At 41.2% G+C, this 18,522-nt stretch overlaps 1 protein-coding gene across 1 annotated transcript in view; it reads left to right on the plus strand.

The window, feature by feature from the left end:
* The window catches only part of LOC128733158 (protein unc-13 homolog B), a 36,212-nt gene extending 18,664 nt beyond the window's left edge, over positions 1 to 17,548 (plus strand). The window contains exons 8-25 of the mRNA XM_053826798.1: positions 4,016 to 4,167; positions 4,232 to 4,299; positions 4,355 to 4,490; positions 4,563 to 4,811; positions 4,875 to 5,199; positions 5,264 to 5,536; positions 5,604 to 5,762; positions 5,835 to 5,960; positions 6,019 to 6,183; positions 13,945 to 14,226; positions 14,301 to 14,522; positions 14,588 to 14,754; positions 14,809 to 15,097; positions 15,158 to 15,304; positions 15,372 to 15,585; positions 15,658 to 15,759; positions 15,843 to 16,005; positions 16,070 to 17,548. Coding sequence (XP_053682773.1) covers positions 4,016 to 4,167; positions 4,232 to 4,299; positions 4,355 to 4,490; positions 4,563 to 4,811; positions 4,875 to 5,199; positions 5,264 to 5,536; positions 5,604 to 5,762; positions 5,835 to 5,960; positions 6,019 to 6,183; positions 13,945 to 14,226; positions 14,301 to 14,522; positions 14,588 to 14,754; positions 14,809 to 15,097; positions 15,158 to 15,304; positions 15,372 to 15,585; positions 15,658 to 15,759; positions 15,843 to 16,005; positions 16,070 to 16,244 — 3,414 coding nt within the window. The 3' untranslated portion in view covers positions 16,245 to 17,548. The remainder of the gene's footprint in view (positions 1 to 4,015; positions 4,168 to 4,231; positions 4,300 to 4,354; positions 4,491 to 4,562; positions 4,812 to 4,874; positions 5,200 to 5,263; positions 5,537 to 5,603; positions 5,763 to 5,834; positions 5,961 to 6,018; positions 6,184 to 13,944; positions 14,227 to 14,300; positions 14,523 to 14,587; positions 14,755 to 14,808; positions 15,098 to 15,157; positions 15,305 to 15,371; positions 15,586 to 15,657; positions 15,760 to 15,842; positions 16,006 to 16,069) is intronic.
* Positions 17,549 to 18,522: the final 974 nt, after the last annotated feature.

The raw sequence follows: 18,522 nt of genomic DNA on the forward strand, positions 1-18,522 counted from the left end.
TGACGGCACTTTAACCAGCAACCAGCTGGTGGTCAGAGTCGATATTTGCGCCACGATAGGTCCTATCAACGATGATACCCAAGAAGTGCTTTCCGTCAATTAAAACGTGGCCTCTTTGCGATTCAGTCTGTTGTAGTGATCTCTGTCTCCGTCTTTAAGGCTTGACTTTTTCCTATCAGAATGCCAAATTAGGAATTGAAAAAAGTTGACCCAAGCTTAGTACATATATAATTAGTGTTTCAATAGTCAAAAAGTCCATTGAAAAGATCTTCAGTCCCATTATGCAATTATAATGGTACTTAATTGACGTTACACTCGCTTCCCAGGTACCTCCGAAATGCGTGGATTGAGCAGAAATGAAGGGAAAGGTCAGGCAATGTCATTCTCAGTACAGATTTTTTTTGACTTAATCCGCTGCCAGAATTCATTTGATGGCGTTAATACCCGAGACAGTCAATAATCGCCCACAAAATTTGATCGATGCACCTCTCCCACTGAATGGACGAATGTGATGTGAATGTGAATGCGGAAAAAAGAATCCATCGTCTAAAAACCGCGAGTACGAGGAGCACGTGCTCGCCGGAGCAGAGGAGCGATACGCCAGCAACGACAAACGGAGTTTCTACAAAATGGTGGGATGCAGGCGGCGTTCTTCTCAGCCAATATCTGCTGGCATTCCGATCGCTGGCAATGCGATTATTATGGTACTTAATTTCCGTTACACTCGCTTCATAGGTGCCTCCGAAATGCGCAGATTGAGCAGAAATGAAGAAAAAAGTCATGTCATGCCATTCCCAGTGCAGAATTTCTTCGACTTCTTTGACTTAATCCGCTGTTAGAATTCCTGTCGCATTCACCGATAAATCATTTGATGGCGTTGATACACGAAACAGTCCATAATCGGTGAACGCCGACAAAACTCGAGATGCACAGCCTTTACCATTAAAATTTGATGGACAAATTTGAAAAATTTCTTCCACTAAATGGTCTAATGTGTAACGGCCCAAAATAATCCATCCCAGTACGGACGAGCCGCAAAGTAAACTTTTTAGTTCACAATATATTTGAGTCTCCGTAAGAATGTCCCGCAAAGAAAAGTTTTAAAGCGTGAAAAGGAAAGAAGAGCGGTATCAGTGAATCATTCGAGAGCGTCTTATGAGCAAAATGGTGAAAGAAAATGGTTGTTTTACGGTACGGAAAATCGAGTATAAAAATTGCGAAGCTACGTACCGTAACATAACGAACAGCTGTAGCGGCAAGCCGAATGTTCCCGAATGTCCCAATGTCCAATGAAAAAATCATATTCACAAACGAAACCAGGTTTACGACTAATCCCATGTTTGAATTCCCAAACCATTACATCGTTACATAAGCTCCCTGCCTTTCCACCTGTCAGTAAAAGATATTACTGGGGAGTACCAAAAACGCTACGATCAAGAAGCATTGGACCCTTATTGGACCGGTAGTACTTTATGGCCTTGAAGCTGTGACGTTGCCCACGGAGGACTTACGCACCTTTGCTGTGTTCGAGCGGAAGGTGCTGCGGACGATATTTGGTGAAGAACAAACTGAAAGCAAAGAGTGGCGTAGACGTATGAATTGCGAGCTGCGGGCATTGCTTGGCAAGATTCCCATCGTACGTCTAGCAAAAGTAGATAGGCTATGGTGGGCCGGACACGTCGTAAGAAGGGGTTTCTGCTGACTGTAGATCTATATTATCTTCCATTCACTAGCGCTTGAAGTACAATTTACAATAAACTGGGTTATAGACACGATATTGGACACGAAGTTTTATTTGAAATTAGGATTGACATTTTTCGTCTTATTTTCTCACACGTTTTTTTTTTCTGTTCCGTTTTTTCTCATTTCTAGTCCCGTTTTGCCTCTTTTTGTTGCGTGTTTTCTCCTTTCCTGTTTTCTTTTTTTTCTGTTCCGTGTTTTCTGTTTAATTGTTCCATTTTTCTTCGTTTCCTGGCCTTTTTCTTATTTGCAGTCCTGTTTTCCTTCATGTTTTCACTTGTTCGTTGTTATATTCTTTCTCGTATTCTTAAATTTTAAATCTCATTTTCTCTTTTTCGTTTCCAGTTTTCGTTTTTTACTAATTTCTTTTATCTCCTTTCAATCTCATTTTTCGTATACCTCTATTTCGTTTTCCTTCTTTATGATGCCTCATATTTGTCTCATTATCACGTTGATCCTGTTTTCTGACTTTTTCCCCTTTTCTCTTCCCTTTTTTATTTCCCGCTTTTTCCTCTTTTTCTCATCCGTTTTCTTTGTTTTTCTGTTCTTTTTTTCTGTATCATTTTCCCGTTTTTAGCCACGTTTTTCTCCCTTTTTATCCCGTTCGACCAGCTTTTCTCATTTTTTTCGTTTCCTCTATCAGTTTTATTTTTTCACTCTCGCTATTCTTCCCTTTTTCCGTTTTCGTCTGTTTCAGGTCTGGTCCTCTTTTCATCACTGGCTTTTCATCACTGTTTCACGTACTGTTTTTCCATTTATCCTTTATCGCTTCTGTTTTTGCGATCCATTTTCTTCTTTTTCTGCTCTCGTTTCTTTACTGTGCTACTCCTGTATTTTCTTATTTTCTTTTTATCCCGCTTTTCCTTTTTCTCTTCCGTTTACCTTTTTCATTTCTTCTTTTCCCCTTTTTCCAGTTTTTATCCCATTTTTTGTCTCAGATTTCCTCTTTTATATCTAGTTTGACCTGTTTTTCATCGATTCCTCTATCGGTTTTCAATCTTTTTCTGTCGCTATTAATCTCTTCCGTTTTGGCTTTCCTTTTTTATGTTTCATATTCCTTTTCTTGTCGTGTGTTCCCTCTTTCTTTTAAACTGTTCCGCAATGCATTTCGCTCCTGTCTTACTGAAAAATCGTCTGAATCGTCCATTCTACCCACTTCAAAGATGTTAAAAAGGTCTTAGGTTCCTAGTCTGGATGGCATCTCTGCTATTGTTTTTTGTCGTTATGCTAGTGCTGTGCTTTTGCTGAGCCATTAAGCTTCATTCTCAAACGGTGAATCGAGCGAAGACAATTTCTGTTAGCTGGAAGCTGTAATACATGTTTCGAGGTGTGTAAAAATGGTGACCGTCGTGACATCGAGGAGATTAGGGTCGTGGTTTTCATCGAACCTAACTGCAGTTAGGTCAAACACTGTTAATGCGTCTCTTCAGCACTTGTTGATATGTCCGGCGTTCTGCAAGGGAGCAATTTGGGACCATATTTTGTTCTTCATATTCCTAGCTTGTTTACTCCTTACTTATACTTATTGGTCTATGTCCACCGGCCCGGCAGGTCAAAGAGATGAATTCAGAGAATTTCGACACTGCCGACGTTTATCCGTCATGGCTTTTATCTGTCGCCAAGACAGGTTCTCGTGAATAGTCCGGATGGCGTCGGCTAAAGCCTAATTGGCGGGTCTCGTTTGAGCGCTAGATCTTCCGTAAACCTGCAAAGACACCCGGTCTTCCTGATTCGTGAGGCTTTATGATCAGTCTCGGTACCACCATCGGGCCTTGTTTGGTTACCCAAGTAGCACACTTTGGGTCCATATTTAGTTGCAGCAACCGGATTACGACTGAAATTAGTCATATTTTAGTAACACCTTTGTAACAACCGTGCTAGTAGGGTACCAAGAAATTGAAAAGCTTCCACCTACTCAAGCTGTTGTCCCATGGACTTAGTTTTCGCTCGATTGACTAAGACCTTCAAACTTTATTTCATAGTAAGATCGTAAATTTACTGATTGGTTAGCAACTACACTACAAGTATGATTTGTTGTAAATGCTGAAATATTTTCAATCGCTCCAGGTCAAACACGGCCAATGCATCTATTCACCACTTGCCACTATGTTTGGAGTTCCGTAAGGGAGCAATTTGGGACCACTTTTTGTTTATCATTTTCTTTCGAAATTAACTATCTTATTCCAATGTTAATAACTTGGTTTGAAATTTTTAATTGTTATTCGTAAACTATCTACACTGAACACTGAAACTAATCTCTCTTAAAATCCCCTAGAAAATGCACGTCTACAAGAAAGCCCTCCAGGCGCTGATCTACCCGATCTCATCGACGACACCGCACAACTTCGTACTGTGGACAGCAACTTCCCCGACCTACTGCTACGAGTGCGAAGGACTGCTGTGGGGTATCGCCCGTCAGGGTGTTCGGTAAGTGCTGTCCTTTGTGGGTGTATTCATTCCAAATTGACCGTTTTTTATTCCTCATCTACAGGTGCACGGAATGTGCGGTCAAGTGCCACGAGAAATGCAAGGATCTCCTGAATGCGGATTGTTTGCAGAGTAGGTTTTCCTTTCCTTTTCTATGAATAGAAATTATTTTGCCGGTTTTTTTCAGTGTGTTTTGCTGGCGCGTCGGAGAAAAGTTCGAAACATGGTGCCGCTGAGGATAAGGCGAATTCCGTGATTGCCGCCATGAAAGAACGGATGAAGCAACGCGAACGGGATCGGCCGGAGATTTTCGAAGTTATTAGGTAATTTAATTGACTCGTTTAGGAGTAAACTTTTGGTTTTTAACTGACGATTCGATCGACGCGATTGTTCAGGAAAGTATTCAACGTCGAGGAGAAAAGTCACGCCGGTCACATGAAGGCAATCAAGCAGAGCGTCCTGGACGGTACCAGCAAGTGGTCGGCCAAGATTGCCATCACCGTGATCTGCGCCCAGGGACTGATTGCGAAGGACAAGAGCGGCACCAGCGATCCGTACGTTACCGTCCAGGTGAGCAAGGTGAAGAAGCGAACGCGCACGATGCCGCAGGAGCTGAATCCGGTGTGGAATGAGAAGTTTAACTTGTGAGTACACTTTTACTAGATTGTTAGAAGTTATTAATGCTGTAATTTTTTTTCCCCGTGCAGTGAATGCCACAACTCCTCCGATCGCATCAAGGTACGGGTCTGGGACGAAGATAACGATCTCAAGTCCAAACTGCGACAGAAGTTAACACGCGAATCCGACGACTTCCTGGGGCAGACAATCATCGAGGTGCGGACGCTTTCGGGCGAGATGGACGTGTGGTACAATCTGGAGAAGCGAACGGACAAGTCGGCCGTTTCGGGCGCAATTCGGTTGCACATCTCCGTCGAGATCAAGGGCGAGGAAAAGGTGGCTCCATATCACGTGCAGTACACCTGTCTGCACGAAAACGTTTTCCACTATCTGTGCGAGGAAGCCCTGGGAGCGGTGAGCTTTTACAATTGATTGATTGATGATGGGATGATGTTCTAAACAAATTTTTTTGGGTTAGGTCAATCTACCGCAAACCAAAGGGGACGACGGCTGGAAGATCTACTTCGACGAAACGCCGGAGGAGATTGTCGACGAGTTCGCCATGCGGTACGGCATCGAGAACATCTACCAAGCGATGACGCACTTCCATTGCCTATCGACCAAGTACCTGTGCGCGGGCGTCCCGGCAGTGATGAGTACCTTACTAGCAAACATTAACGCTTACTACGCACACACGACAGCTTCGAGTGCTGTCTCGGCCAGTGATCGCTTCGCCGCCAGCAACTTTGGCGTAAGTTCCCGTCCGAAGCCGCTGAATCGTTGAACTTTTGAACCTAATTTCTGTTTCTCCATTGCAGAAAGAAAAATTCGTTAAACTACTGGACCAACTGCACAACTCTCTCCGTATCGATTTATCAATGTATCGCAACAACTTCCCCGCTTCCAGTCAGGAGAAACTGATGGATCTCAAGTCCACGGTCGATCTGCTAACCAGTATTACATTTTTCCGCATGAAGGTTAGTGCCCAAGCGACTCTTTTGATTCTTCTTATGCGACTTCTAAGTTTGCTTCTTGATGCTTCTTCCCAGGTACAAGAACTGTCTAGCCCACCTAGAGCCAGCACCGTCGTGAAGGATTGCGTGAAAGCCTGTCTACGCTCAACGTATCAGTTTTTGTTCGAGAACTGCTACGAGCTGTACAATCGAGAATTTCAGGTTAGTCAAACGAAACTTTTCCGTTACGGTCCGTCATTTTTTTCTTTCTTTATTTTAGGTCGACCCGAACGAAAAACAAGGGGACAACGACCACGGACCAAAGCTAGAAAACGTCGACTTTTGGCACAAACTAATCGCACTTTGCGTATCGGTTATAGAGGAAGATAAGAATAGTTATAGTGCAGTGCTTAATCAATTCCCGCAGGAGCTTAATATAGGACAGGTATGTTGTTTCCGAGTTTTATCACACGCCTATGATGGTTCTGAAGACCGAAATTAGTCATAAAGACCACAATAAGAGTGCCATAAAACTCCGTTTGCTACTCCGTAGGATCACTGGCGTGTCCATGCAAGTGTACACTGGGACACGCGCTCCATCAAAAGTTTCTGTAATCCAGAAATCCGCAGTTTTTAACTTATCTGGCCAATATTTTTGCGAGCTCAAATTCAATTTAAATTTCATGCTCAATTTCAAGAGTAGTTGCGACTCCCAACTTGGGAGTTCAATTATAAACACAATTTCGAGTGCAATTTATATCTAATTTCAATTTTTACCTACTTTTGGTTCAATTTCTGGTTTGATTTCATACCAAAATCTAATTTCGGCTTCGATTTTCAGTACAAGTTTAAGAATAATTTCAAGTCCGATTTCCAATTCAATTCAGTTCCATTTCTCAGTCCATTTTTAAGCTGAGTGATGGTGGAAAACTCCAAAGAAAAGTCAGAAAATTATGATCAGAGAAACATGGAATCTTTTGGCAATACTTTTTCTTGTTCGTCAATTTCTAATGTTTTAATGATAAAATTTTCGAAGACTTTTGCTGTTCCTAAGTTATAGCTGAAAAACTCGGTTCTCACCACGAAGGAAAACGTAACCAAAACTAGACAAAAGGGCTAGAAAAAGTGGAAAAACGTGGGAGAGCGAGTAAAGAATAAAAAGCGGCATTAAAAATAGAAAGAAAAAACCGTGATAGAATAGAAGGAAAAACGTAATAAACTAGGAAACAGGAGAGAAAAGGGGGAAAACTAGGCAAAAACAAGGAGACTGGACAGAAAAAGATAACAAAAAAAGGAGATAAAAGAACGACGAACTTTAAAGAAAAGGAAGGAGTTGGGAAAGAAAATAAGAAATTGAACGGAAAAAGAGAGAAAACGTGATTGAAGAAGAAAAAACGAGAGAGAAAAGGATAAAATATTGGAGCTGGAATGTGGAGAGACAAGAACAGCGAAAAAAGACGAAAAACGGTACAGAAAATAAAATAAAATGGGAAGAAAAAAAATTAAACCAGAAGACAAAAGTGACAGAAAAGACGGAAAATCCGAATAAAAAACAGGGTAGAAAAGGAGTTAAAAAGCGAAAAGAAATCAAAAATCTGGACCGACAAAAAAAAGACCAAAACTAGACAAAAGGGCCAGAAAAAGTGGAAAAACGTGGGAGAGCGAGAGCGAAGAATAAAAAGCGGCATTCAAAATAGAAAAATACGTGATAGAATAGGAGGAAGAACGGGACATAAAAAGGAAAAAAGTGGTAAACTAGAAACAGGAGAGAAAAGAGGGAAAACTAGGCAAAAAACAAGGAGACTGGACAGAAAAAGATGATAAAAAAATAAAAAAGAGAAAGAAGTAGAGAAAAGAACGAAGAACTCTGAAGAAACCGAAGGAAATGGGAAAGAAAATAAGATATTCCACGGAAAAAGAGAAAAAACGTGACAGAAGAAGAAAACACGAGAGATAAAAAGAGAAAATACTGGAGCAGGAATGTGGAGAGACAAGAACAGCAAAAGAGGAAAAACAGTACAGAAATTAAAATAAAATGGGAAGAAAAAAAACTAAACCAGAAGACAAAAGTGACAGAAAAGAAGGAAAAGCCGAATAAAAAACAGGGTAGAAAAGGAATCCCTGTAAAACAGGGATAGAAAAAAAAGAATAAAAACAGAAGACTAAAGGGATAACACGGTAAAGAAAAACTGAGCATGACAGGAATAATAACAGGAGTAAAAACCGAACGAAAAAACACGACGAATGAACGAAAAATGGGATAGAGAAGTGCGAAGCAAACGAAAAAAAAAAACAAAATTCGGGACCGAGAAAAAAGAAAAACATCACGAAAAGACTGAAACTAAAAGAGTTGAGTCAGGCAGAAAAACGAAACAGGTCGAACGGGCTTGTAAACGCGGAAAAACGGAGGAAAAGATAGACCAACCTCGTGTTTTTTGTCATGACCTTGAAATGCGGTCAGACATAGGGTGTTTTATGTATTTTGGACAAGCGTTACACCTTCTCTGTTTTGGACCATTTGATTTTGCCGTAAAACTCTAAAATAGAGTACGCGTAGCGTCTGTCCAAAATATATAAATCACATCATTTTTTGGAATAGAGGGGAAAGAGGGGAAAGAGTGGAAAGGTGAGAGGGGTGGGGGGTTATTGGTAGCTACGCTTTGTCCAATGTTGGACGGTGCATGGGTCGAACCAAGCTATAATCAGATATTATAACCGGATTTGAACCCACAACACCCACCAGGGCATGTGATCCACTGGCACCCATGTACCTTTGAACCGCAGTGGAGCTGGACAAAAGGAAACTACACAACCCCCTTATTAATGTAGCGATGTACTTGGTTGGGGAATTTCTATACCCAAATTGTGCCTCATCCTCCGTCTGCTGTAGAAACCACCGACCGAGAAGTTTTAATGTAACTTGATTTTACTGTCAGGTCGACGATACTGTGCAGGCCCTTGCGGCTTACAAGGTACTGCGTGTGACGCTGTCCGTCTGTCAGCGTGTTAGCCGCGATTCTCAACGCGGGTTTTCGAGGAAAGGCTCCGTTCCTATGAACATAGACCATCGTGTTTTTTGTCATGATCTTGAAATGCGGTCAAGCATATATATTAATATTTTTTGCAAAAGGAAAAAAGACGATAAGCAGAACAGTAGTAATTTGGGATTCAGAAAAAGGACGAAAACGGGACATGGAAAAAGAAAAAAAGTAACATAAACGAAACAGTGGGCAAGAAAAAGGAAAACTAGTCTAGAAAAAGAACTAGAACTAGAATAAAAGAGAAATCACAAACAAGACTAGACAAGAAAGAGAATAAGAAACAAAAAGCGAGAGAATCAAAGAGATCAAACGGGATAAAAAAGAAAAGTAAATGAAAAGAAGAAAGAGTTCTAAAGAAAATGAAGAAATCGAGAGTGAAAATAAGGTTAAACTGAACAGGAAAAGAGAAAAACGTGACAAAAGGAGAAAAAACGGGACAGAAAAGCGGAAGCAAGAGAATGGAAAAACGAGAACAAAAAAGTAGGACAAAAAAGAAAATAAAATGGGAAGAAAAATATGAACAAAAGATAAAAGGGTTAAAACGGAAACAAAAAAACAGAACCGGACAGAAAGGGAGGAAACCCCGAACAAAAAGATATACGACGAACGAGCAAAAAAACCAAAAATCGGGACAGATATAAAGAAAAAAGTTTCGAAAAGTACTAGCAAATGACAAAGGACGAGACAGGAAAAATGAACTGAAGAACGAGACAGGAAAAACAAAATCAATTTACGATTCAGAAAAAGGGCGAAGAACGAGACACGAAAAGCAGAGAAATGGAACAGAGAGGTGGGCAGAAAATACGAAAAACGAGAAAAAAAGAAATGGAACAGAAACCAAATGGGAAAAGAAAAATAATCAGAAAAAACTATGGAATAAAAAAAGGGAAAATGGGACAGAAAAAGAAGGGAAGAAAAACAGGAGAACCGAACTCAAGATAAAGGTTAAAAGGAAAAGAGAAATGGTAAATTAAAAAAGAAAACCGGAGAGAAGAAAAACATGACTGAAAATAAGGAAAAATGGAACAGGAAGTGTAAAAGCCGAACGAAAAAAATGCTACGAATGAACGAAAAACGAGTTAGAGCGGGTGCGAAGAAAGCGAAAAAACAAAAATTAAGACCGAGAAAAAAGAAGAACATCAGGAAAAGACCGAAACTAAAAGAGGAGTGTCAGGCAGAAGAACGAGACGGGACAAACGGGCTTGAAAACGCAGAAAAACGAAGGAAGAAAAATGAAAAGCAGAACAGTATTAATCTAGGAATCACAAAAAGGGCGAAAACGGGACATGAAAAAAAAACGAAAAAGAAGAAAACTTATAACTTAAAGAAAACAGAGGGCAGGAAAAAGGAAACCTAGTATAGAAAAAGAACTAGAACTAGAATAAAAGAGAAAAGACAGACAAGACTAGACAAGAACTAAACAAGAAAGAGAATAAGAAACAAGAAGCGAGAGGGAATGAAAGAGATCAAACGGGATAAAAAAAATGAAGGAAAACGAAGAAAGAATTCAAAAGAAAATGCAGAAATCGAGAGTGAAAATAAGGTTAAACTGAATAAGAAAAGAAAAAAAACGTGACAAAAGGAGAAAAACGGGAGCAAGAGAATGGAAAAACGGGAACAGAAAGAGGAAAAATGGGACAAAAAAGAAAATAAAACAGGAAGAAAAAAGTGAACATAAGACAAAAGGGATAAAAAGGAAACGAAAAATAGTACCGGACAGAAAAGAAGGAAACCCCAATCGAAAAACTATCAACGAACAAACGGAATAGAGTAGGAGTTAACAAGCGAAAAACCAAAAATCGGGACCTATATAAAGAAAAAAATGTCGAAAAGTAGTAGAAAATGGACTGAAGAACGAGACAGAAGAAAGGTGTGTACAGGGTAAACGGTAGACAGACGAAAAACAGAACAGAAGCAATTTACGATTCAGAAAAGGGCGAAGAACGGGACACGGAAACAAGAGAAAACGAACAGATGAAGAGGAAAAACGAGAACAAAAGATTCAAAAGGAGACAAGACAGAATACTAAACAGAAACCAAATGGAAAAAGAAATGGGATCAAACCGGATGTAATAGGAAAAACTATGGAATAAAAAAGGGAAATTTGGACAGAAAAACAGGTGAACCGAACTCAAGCTAAAGGTTAAAAGGAAAAGAAAGATAGTAAATTAAAAAAGAGAATCGGAGAGGAAATAGAAAAATGGAGCTAAAAACAAAAGGGTAAGACAGAAAGGACGGAAAAACAGGCATGGACGAAGACGATAAACGAAAAATAAGGGAAAAAGAGCAAAAAAATGCTGAAAATGGGTAAGAAAATAACAAAAAACAAAGAAAACTCATGACTAAAAATAAGGAAAAATGGAACAGGAAGGGAAAAGGAGAATAATTAGTTAGAAAAATAAAACCGCTAGGGGAAATGAGAAAAACTGCTAAAACAAATTAAACGGGATATAAAAGGAAAAAGGTCCTCAACAAGAAAAAAAAAGTTAAAAGTAAGGGACAAAAGACGGGAAAATGATGCAACAAAGAAGAAAGAAACAGCAGGTAAAACGGACTGGAACTGCAAAGGAAAGGAAAAAAATAAGCCAAACACAGAATGAAATGTCAGAATAGGTGATAAAGAGAAGATAAAAAGAGTTAGAAAAATATGAAAACTGGAAACGAAAAAAAAACGACGAATGAAAAGCATGAAAAACCGGGACTGACAATATAACACATTGATATGTTCTCCAAAGTTTTACAGCATATTATTACAAGAAATTTTGCTGAAGACAGTAACCTTCTATCTCTTCAGCAAAGATATAAAAATCCTATTTCTCATATATAAAAAATCGTTAAAATCAGTTTTTCTGTTTTAGCTGTTTTTGTGGTTGTTGTATGACTTTTTCTTGTTTCGCAAGTTTGTACAAATAGTAAAAATATACAACATTTCTGAATATAGTATTCCTCTATCTTTGCTTGTTTAGGAACTATACAACTTTTACTAAAAAAATACCCTAATTTCGACCCCGAAAAACTCGCAAGAAGGCATCATTTCATTCAAAAACTCTCGCCAGACAATCAGAATAGTTTCAAGCAGGCTGAAAAGTAGTATAAATCATGTTTAAAAGCACAAAGGCTAAACAAAATTTATAGGCTGACAAAATCGGGATAAAAAGCTGACAAAATCGGGGGTAGACAAAATCGGGAGCTGACAAAATCGGAACATTACTGTATAAAGATTAAAAGGAAGAGAAAAATGGTAAATGAAAAAGAAAACTGGAGAGGAAGGGGAAAAGAGGGAGCCAAAAACAAAAAGACAGAAAGGACGGAAAACAGGCATTGACGAAGACGACAAACGAGATGGAAACTAAAAATAAGAGAAAAAGTCATGAAATACTAAAGATGGGTAAGAAAATAACAAAAGAGTGCAAGGAAAAAACATGAGGAAAAACACGACTGAAAATAACGAAAAGTGGAACAGGAAGTGTAAGAAAAAAAAGGAAAAAGAAGAACCGACAGGGGAAATGAGAAAAACTGGTTAAAAGAGATTAAACGGGATATAAAAGGAAAAAGTAAGGGACAAAAAAACGGGAAAATGATACAAAAAAGAAGAAAGAAACAGCAGGTAAAACGGACAGGAACTGGAAAACACAGAAAGAAATGTCAAAAAAGGTCAGAAGATAAAGAGTTATGAAAACTGGAAACGAAAAAAACTAAAAATGGAAAAGAAAATAACAAAACGACGAATGAAGAGCATGAAAAACCGGGACTGACAATAAGAAAAAGTAGTACAGGAAACGGAGGAAACAGATCAATGAAATACGAATATCGGGACTGAAAAAAGGGGACGGAGACGGAAAACGGAAAAAGACATAACAAAACAGAAAAGATGAGACAAAAAAGGAGAAAAAAAATGAGAGCAGGAGAAAAAAATAAAATCGGAAAAAATTGAAAGCGGAACACAAAACGGATAATGCGGAAATTTGGTCTGAGAATTATTAAATTAACTTAGTATTGTTAACGTTTCCGCTTACTTTATTCAGCCATCCTCAGAACTAATATATTAAAGAAGAAAGAACATTTAATAATTCACCGAAGAGAGTCAATTTAAATCTGATAAGGGAAAAGAAAAAAGAAAAACGAAAGAGAAAACATAATAGAAAACGGAACGAAATAAACAAAACAAATTATGCGATAGAACAGGAAAAAAGACGAAAATCGGGACCAGAAATAAGAAACAAGCAGGAAAGGGTAAGTAATAACAAAGAACGAGACAGGAAAAGAGCACAAAAAGGCTTGAAAACGGTGAAAACGGAACAGAAGAAATTCAGGACTCAGGCAAGGGGCGAAAAGCGGGACAGGAAATGAAGAGAAAAGGACAGAAAAATGGAAAAATGAGAGAGAGAATTCAAAATAGAAAACATGAAAATCCAAAAGAGAAAAGAGAATAAGAGAGAAAAAGGAAACCGATACAGGAAAAGCGAAAAAGGAGGCTAATTGGGATGTAAAAGGAGAAATATGGGACAAAACCGAGGCACTGAGACAGAAAATGAGAAAGAAAAATAGGAAAGTTAAAACGGAGGAGAAAAAGAACAGCACAGACGTAGATGAAAAATGCGAAGGAAAAGTGCTGAAAAGAGTTAGAAAAATCCGAAAACTTAAAAAAGGAAAAAGAGAAAACGGGAAAAAAATAACAAAAAACAAGTGAATAGCATGAAAAAAAAACTGAAAATAAGGAAAAAAAGAGCAGGAAACGAAGATAAACGGAAGAATGAAGCAGGAAACATGTGAAATGGCGAATGGCGCATAAGAAAAAAAGGAAAACCGAATGGAAAGTGAACAAAAACCAAGAAAACGGTATAGAATCAGAGAAAAAAATGGAAAAATGTGACTGAAAAAGAAAAAGAGCAGAACAGAGTTTAATTTGCAGTAAAGCTTCAAATTGTCCAAATTCAAATCTAATTAAATGCCGTATATCAAGTTCGATGGCAAGTCCAATTTCAACTTTGATATTAAATCCAGTTGCACCCGAAATTCCGGAGTTTCGCCATCCTACGAGTACTCCATTTCTTTAGGCCAAAACATTCTTCTAAAACGTTGGGTGCCCCATCTTTTTAATTTTTGTCTGGGCATGCTAGGGTTTACGATCGATCAGCTGATCAATGCTTTGGTGTCCTTCGCAGGTATCGGCCGCCACGATGTGGAGTCTGTTTGCGATCGATATGAAGTATGCGCTCGAGGAGCACGAGCAGCACCGGCTGTGCAAGTCGTCCGCCTACATGAATCTGCACTTCAAGGTCAAGTGGCTGTACACGAACTACGTGAAGGAGGTCCCACCGTACAAGGGCGCCGTGCCCGAATACCCCGCATGGTTCGAACCGTTCGTGATGCAGTGGCTGAACGAGAACGATGACGTTTCGCTCGAGTACCTGCACGGTGCCTTCAAGCGGGACAAGAAGGACGGGGTGAGTTTTGGCCGCTACAAAGGGCGACCTTTTGAGGTCACACTAATTCCCGGGGTTTTTCTTCCATTCGACAGTTCCAAAAGAGTAGCGAACATGCGCTGTTCTCCAACTCAGTCGTGGATGTGTTCACGCAGTTAACGCAGTGCTTCGATGTAGTTAGTAAACTGGACTGCCCGGATCCGGAGATCTGGAAGCGGTACATGCGACGGTTCGCCAAAACTATTGTTAAGGTGTTGCTTGCTTACGTAGATATAGTTAAAACAGAATTCCCCGATATCATGCACGAGGAGAGAACGGTGAGTTTGGGAGCATCCTCCCGTTTTTTTTTGGACAGAACCCTAACGAGCCGGTATTCTTCTAGGCTTGTATTCTAATGAACAACATTCAACAACTGCGGGTCCAACTGGAGAAGATGTTCGATTCGATGGGCGGAGACAAGCTGGAAGAGGACGCCGCCAACATTCTGAAGGAACTCCAACAAAACTTGAACACCGCGATGGATGATTTGGCTGTGATGTTTGCCAAGAGGTACCGAAGCTGACGACTCTAACCAACTTTGACTTTAATCGATTTTCTTCTCAGCTTGGAGCCTCGAATCACCGTGAGCGTTCGTGAGCTGGGTGACCTGCTACAGCAGGTCAAGCAGCAAACTTCGCTGTTCCACGCTCCACCAGCGGACGATGCCGGACTGATCGCGATGGAAGCCGACGAAGTGCTGCGACCGTTGATGGATCTTCTGGACGGTTCGCTCTCGATGTACGCCCAGTCCTGCGAAAAGACGGTACTGAAGCGGCTTCTCAAAGAACTGTGGAAGATCGTCATCCGAACGTTGGAGAAGACCATTGTGCTGCCGCCGATGGCGGATAGAGCGGTAGGATTGCACACCATATTTTCACTCCGAATTAGTTCTGATAGAATCTCTCCTTGATAGATGGTATTCAAACATCTGACGGACAACGCTAAGAATCTGGCAGCGAACGCAAAGATCGAAGACATGTCCAGGCTGATCAAGAACCACATGGCCGGCAAACCGGATGCCAAAAACGTTCTCAGTGGAGTTATGGATATCTCCAAAGAGGTTTGTTCGCCTCTTTCCAATTTAACTTCTATGGATCATCTCAACAGCATCGCGTTTCAATTTTCAGATCGAGAAAAACCTTTCGCCGAAGCAATGTGCCGTTCTGGAGGTCGCCCTGGACACCATCCAGCAGTATTTCCACGCCGGTGGCAACGGTCTGAAGAAGCCGTTCCTGGAGAAGTCGCCCGAGCTGCAGAGCCTCAAGTACGCCCTGAGCTTGTACACGCAGACGACCGACACGCTGATCAAGTCGTTCGTCTCCGGCCAGGGAGCTTCCGAAGGTAAGTTACTCCCCCCGCCAGAACTAAGCTCCCATCAACAGGGATGAAAATCTTGATTTTGAACCATTTCAGAGGGAGGAATCAGCAGCGACGACGCTTCGGTGGGTGAAGTGTCGATCCAGATCGACGTTTCGTCCAATCCGGAGAACGGTGAACAGAAGATCTCCGTCAAAGGTAAGCTCCACTTTCCCCGCGTATTTCATCACGCGCGAACTTTCACTAATCCACTTTTTTTATATGTATCTTGGAAAACACAGTAATCGCCGCCAACGATCTGAAGTGGGGCGTCCCGTCCGGCATGTTCCGGCCGTTCATCGAGGTCAACCTGATTGGGCCGCATCTGCACGACCGGAAGCGCAAGTTTGCCACCAAGTCCAAGTCGAAGAACTGGTCGCCGAAGTACAACGAAACGTTCCATTTGTAAGTGTTGTTGTTTTGCCCTCTTTCGATTTAGCGTGTAATACTTTGATTCTTGCTCTTCAAGCATCATTGGCAACGAGGAACAGCTGGAGTTTTTCGAGCTGCACATCTGCGTCAAGGATTACTGCTTCGCCCGTGAGGATCGCCTGGTCGGGGTGGCAATCCTCAAGCTGAAGGACGTGGTCGATCAGGTAGGCAGGCAACCGGATCAGGTTTGGTGGTTTTTATTTTCTGTTTGAGTGCTTTTAATGTGTGTGTGTGTGTGAATGTGTGCGATACGGAAGAATACCATTGGGTTTGGGAGAAAAATCGTTCTCCAAGCTTTTGCTTTATAGGAACTGCAGCTACGCACCCGGACGGTTTGGAAAGTTTCCGCCACTTCTAATAGGTAAGTTTTTGTCTGCATATGTTTTTCTTGTAATTTCATGCCTTGCTCTGGAAGAAACCGGAACAAACATCGGGATGTCACAAATCAAGAGAGTGCTATTTGAATAAATTTATTGATGAAATTGCCACCCATTTGTTTATCCGATATGTCCAAAATATCAATTATTTGTTTCAATCTTTACATGCCCGGACGTCAAAATTAATTTTTAAGCATCCAAGCCAAAATAACAAATTTCATTTCGGGCATGCTGGCTATATGTCCAGCCAAATGCTGCGTGCCGTGCCCATTCAGGGGCCTGCGTCTCACACTTTCCGGGTAAGCGTATTTACGGATTTACCGTAGACTTGGCATCCACGTGCTCGCCGATTGACATTCTTCAACATCTATGCTTCACGACAGTCGTGGAGCGCCACCAGGAGATTTAGTGTCTTCATCTAGTAAAGCTACTTGAAATCGGATATGAAATTGAACATAAATTTGCCCTAATTTGGACTTGAAACATTGCTTCAAATTGAACCAAAAATGTTGGAGGTGAAATTGAAGTTGCGCTTGGAATCAGTTTGACTGGAAGTTTTATCTTAAATTAGATACGAAATTTACTTGCAATGACAACTTGTTGGTCGTGAAATTGCACCGGGAAACTTACTTGAAATTAGAATTGAAACTGAAACTGTTTTAAGGCAATTAATTCGGTTACCGCAAAGATAGTCAGCTAAATTACAAACTACGAACTCACAGGTTCTTCGGGTTATACGGATTATTTTGCTCTGATTTAAATTTTAGGAGGTTAGACACATGCCCCGCTGCTTCACTCCACTGAGCTGAGCTCTAGCTCTCAATGTCTGTTTATCCAGTCTGTCTGTCTGTATGTCTGTCGCATCTGTCTGTCTGCCCATCTATCTATCTGCCCGTTTGTCTGTCTGTCCCATCTGTCTATTTGTCTGTCCCGACTGTGTGTGTCCCGTCTGTCTGTCCCACCTGACTTTCTGTCCTGACTGTCTGTCTGTTCCGTCTGTCTATTTATCGCGTCTCTCTGTCTGTCCCGTCAGTCTGTTTATCCCATCTATCTGTTTGTCTCGTCCGTCTGTCTGTTCCATCTGTCTCTCTGGCCGTCTTTTTATGCAGTCAGTCTGTTTGTCTGTCCCATCTGTCTGTCTGCCCGTTTGTCTATCTGTCCCATTTGTCTGTGTGTCCCATTTGTCTGAGTGTCCCATTTGTCTGTGTGTCCCATCTGTCTGTGTGTCCCGCCTGTCTATCCGTCTGTCTGTCTATCTGTGTTCCTTGACGTTTTCTCTCTAAATCGCCTACCCACATTAAAATCCTGTTGTGCGAGATGCCACGCTCCCTGCCAACCTCTTCAAATAATAACTTCCAATACTGTGTCTGTCTGTCTGTCTGTCTGTCTGTCTGTCTGTCTGTCTGTCTGTCTGTCTGTCTGTCTGTCTGTCTGTCTGTCTGTCTGTCTGTCTGTCTGTCTGTCTGTCTGTCTGTCTGTCTGTCTGTCTGTCTGTCTGTCTGTCTGTCTGTCTGTCTGTCTGTCTGTCTGTCTGTCTGTCTGTCTGTCTGTCTGTCTGTCTGTCTGTCTGTCTGTCTGTCTGTCTGTCTGTCTGTCTGTCTGTCTGTCTGTCTGTCTGTCTGTCTGTCTGTCTGTCTGTCTGTCTGTCTGTCTGTCTGTCTGTCTGTCTGTCTGTCTGTCTGTCTGTCTGTCTGTCTGTCTGTCTGTCTGTCTGTCTGTCTGTCTGTCTGTCTGTCTGTCTGTCTGTCTGTCTGTCTGTCTGTCTGTCTGTCTGTCTGTCTGTCTGTCTGTCTGTCTGTCTGTCTGTCTGTCTGTCTGTCTGTCTGTCTGTCTGTCTGTCTGTCTGTCTGTCTGTCTGTCTGTCTGTCTGTCTGTCTGTCTGTCTGTCTGTCTGTCTGTCTGTCTGTCTGTCTGTCTGTCTGTCTGTCTGTCTGTCTGTCTGTCTGTCTGTCTGTCTGTCTGTCTGTCTGTCTGTCTGTCTGTCTGTCTGTCTGTCTGTCTGTCTGTCTGTCTGTCTGTCTGTCTGTCTGTCTGTCTGTCTGTCTGTCTGTCTGTCTGTCTGTCTGTCTGTCTGTCTGTCTGTCTGTCTGTCTGTCTGTCTGTCTGTCTGTCT

This window comes from Sabethes cyaneus, chromosome 1 (assembly GCF_943734655.1).
Source record: "Sabethes cyaneus chromosome 1, idSabCyanKW18_F2, whole genome shotgun sequence".
Lineage (NCBI taxonomy): Eukaryota > Metazoa > Arthropoda > Insecta > Diptera > Culicidae > Sabethes > Sabethes cyaneus.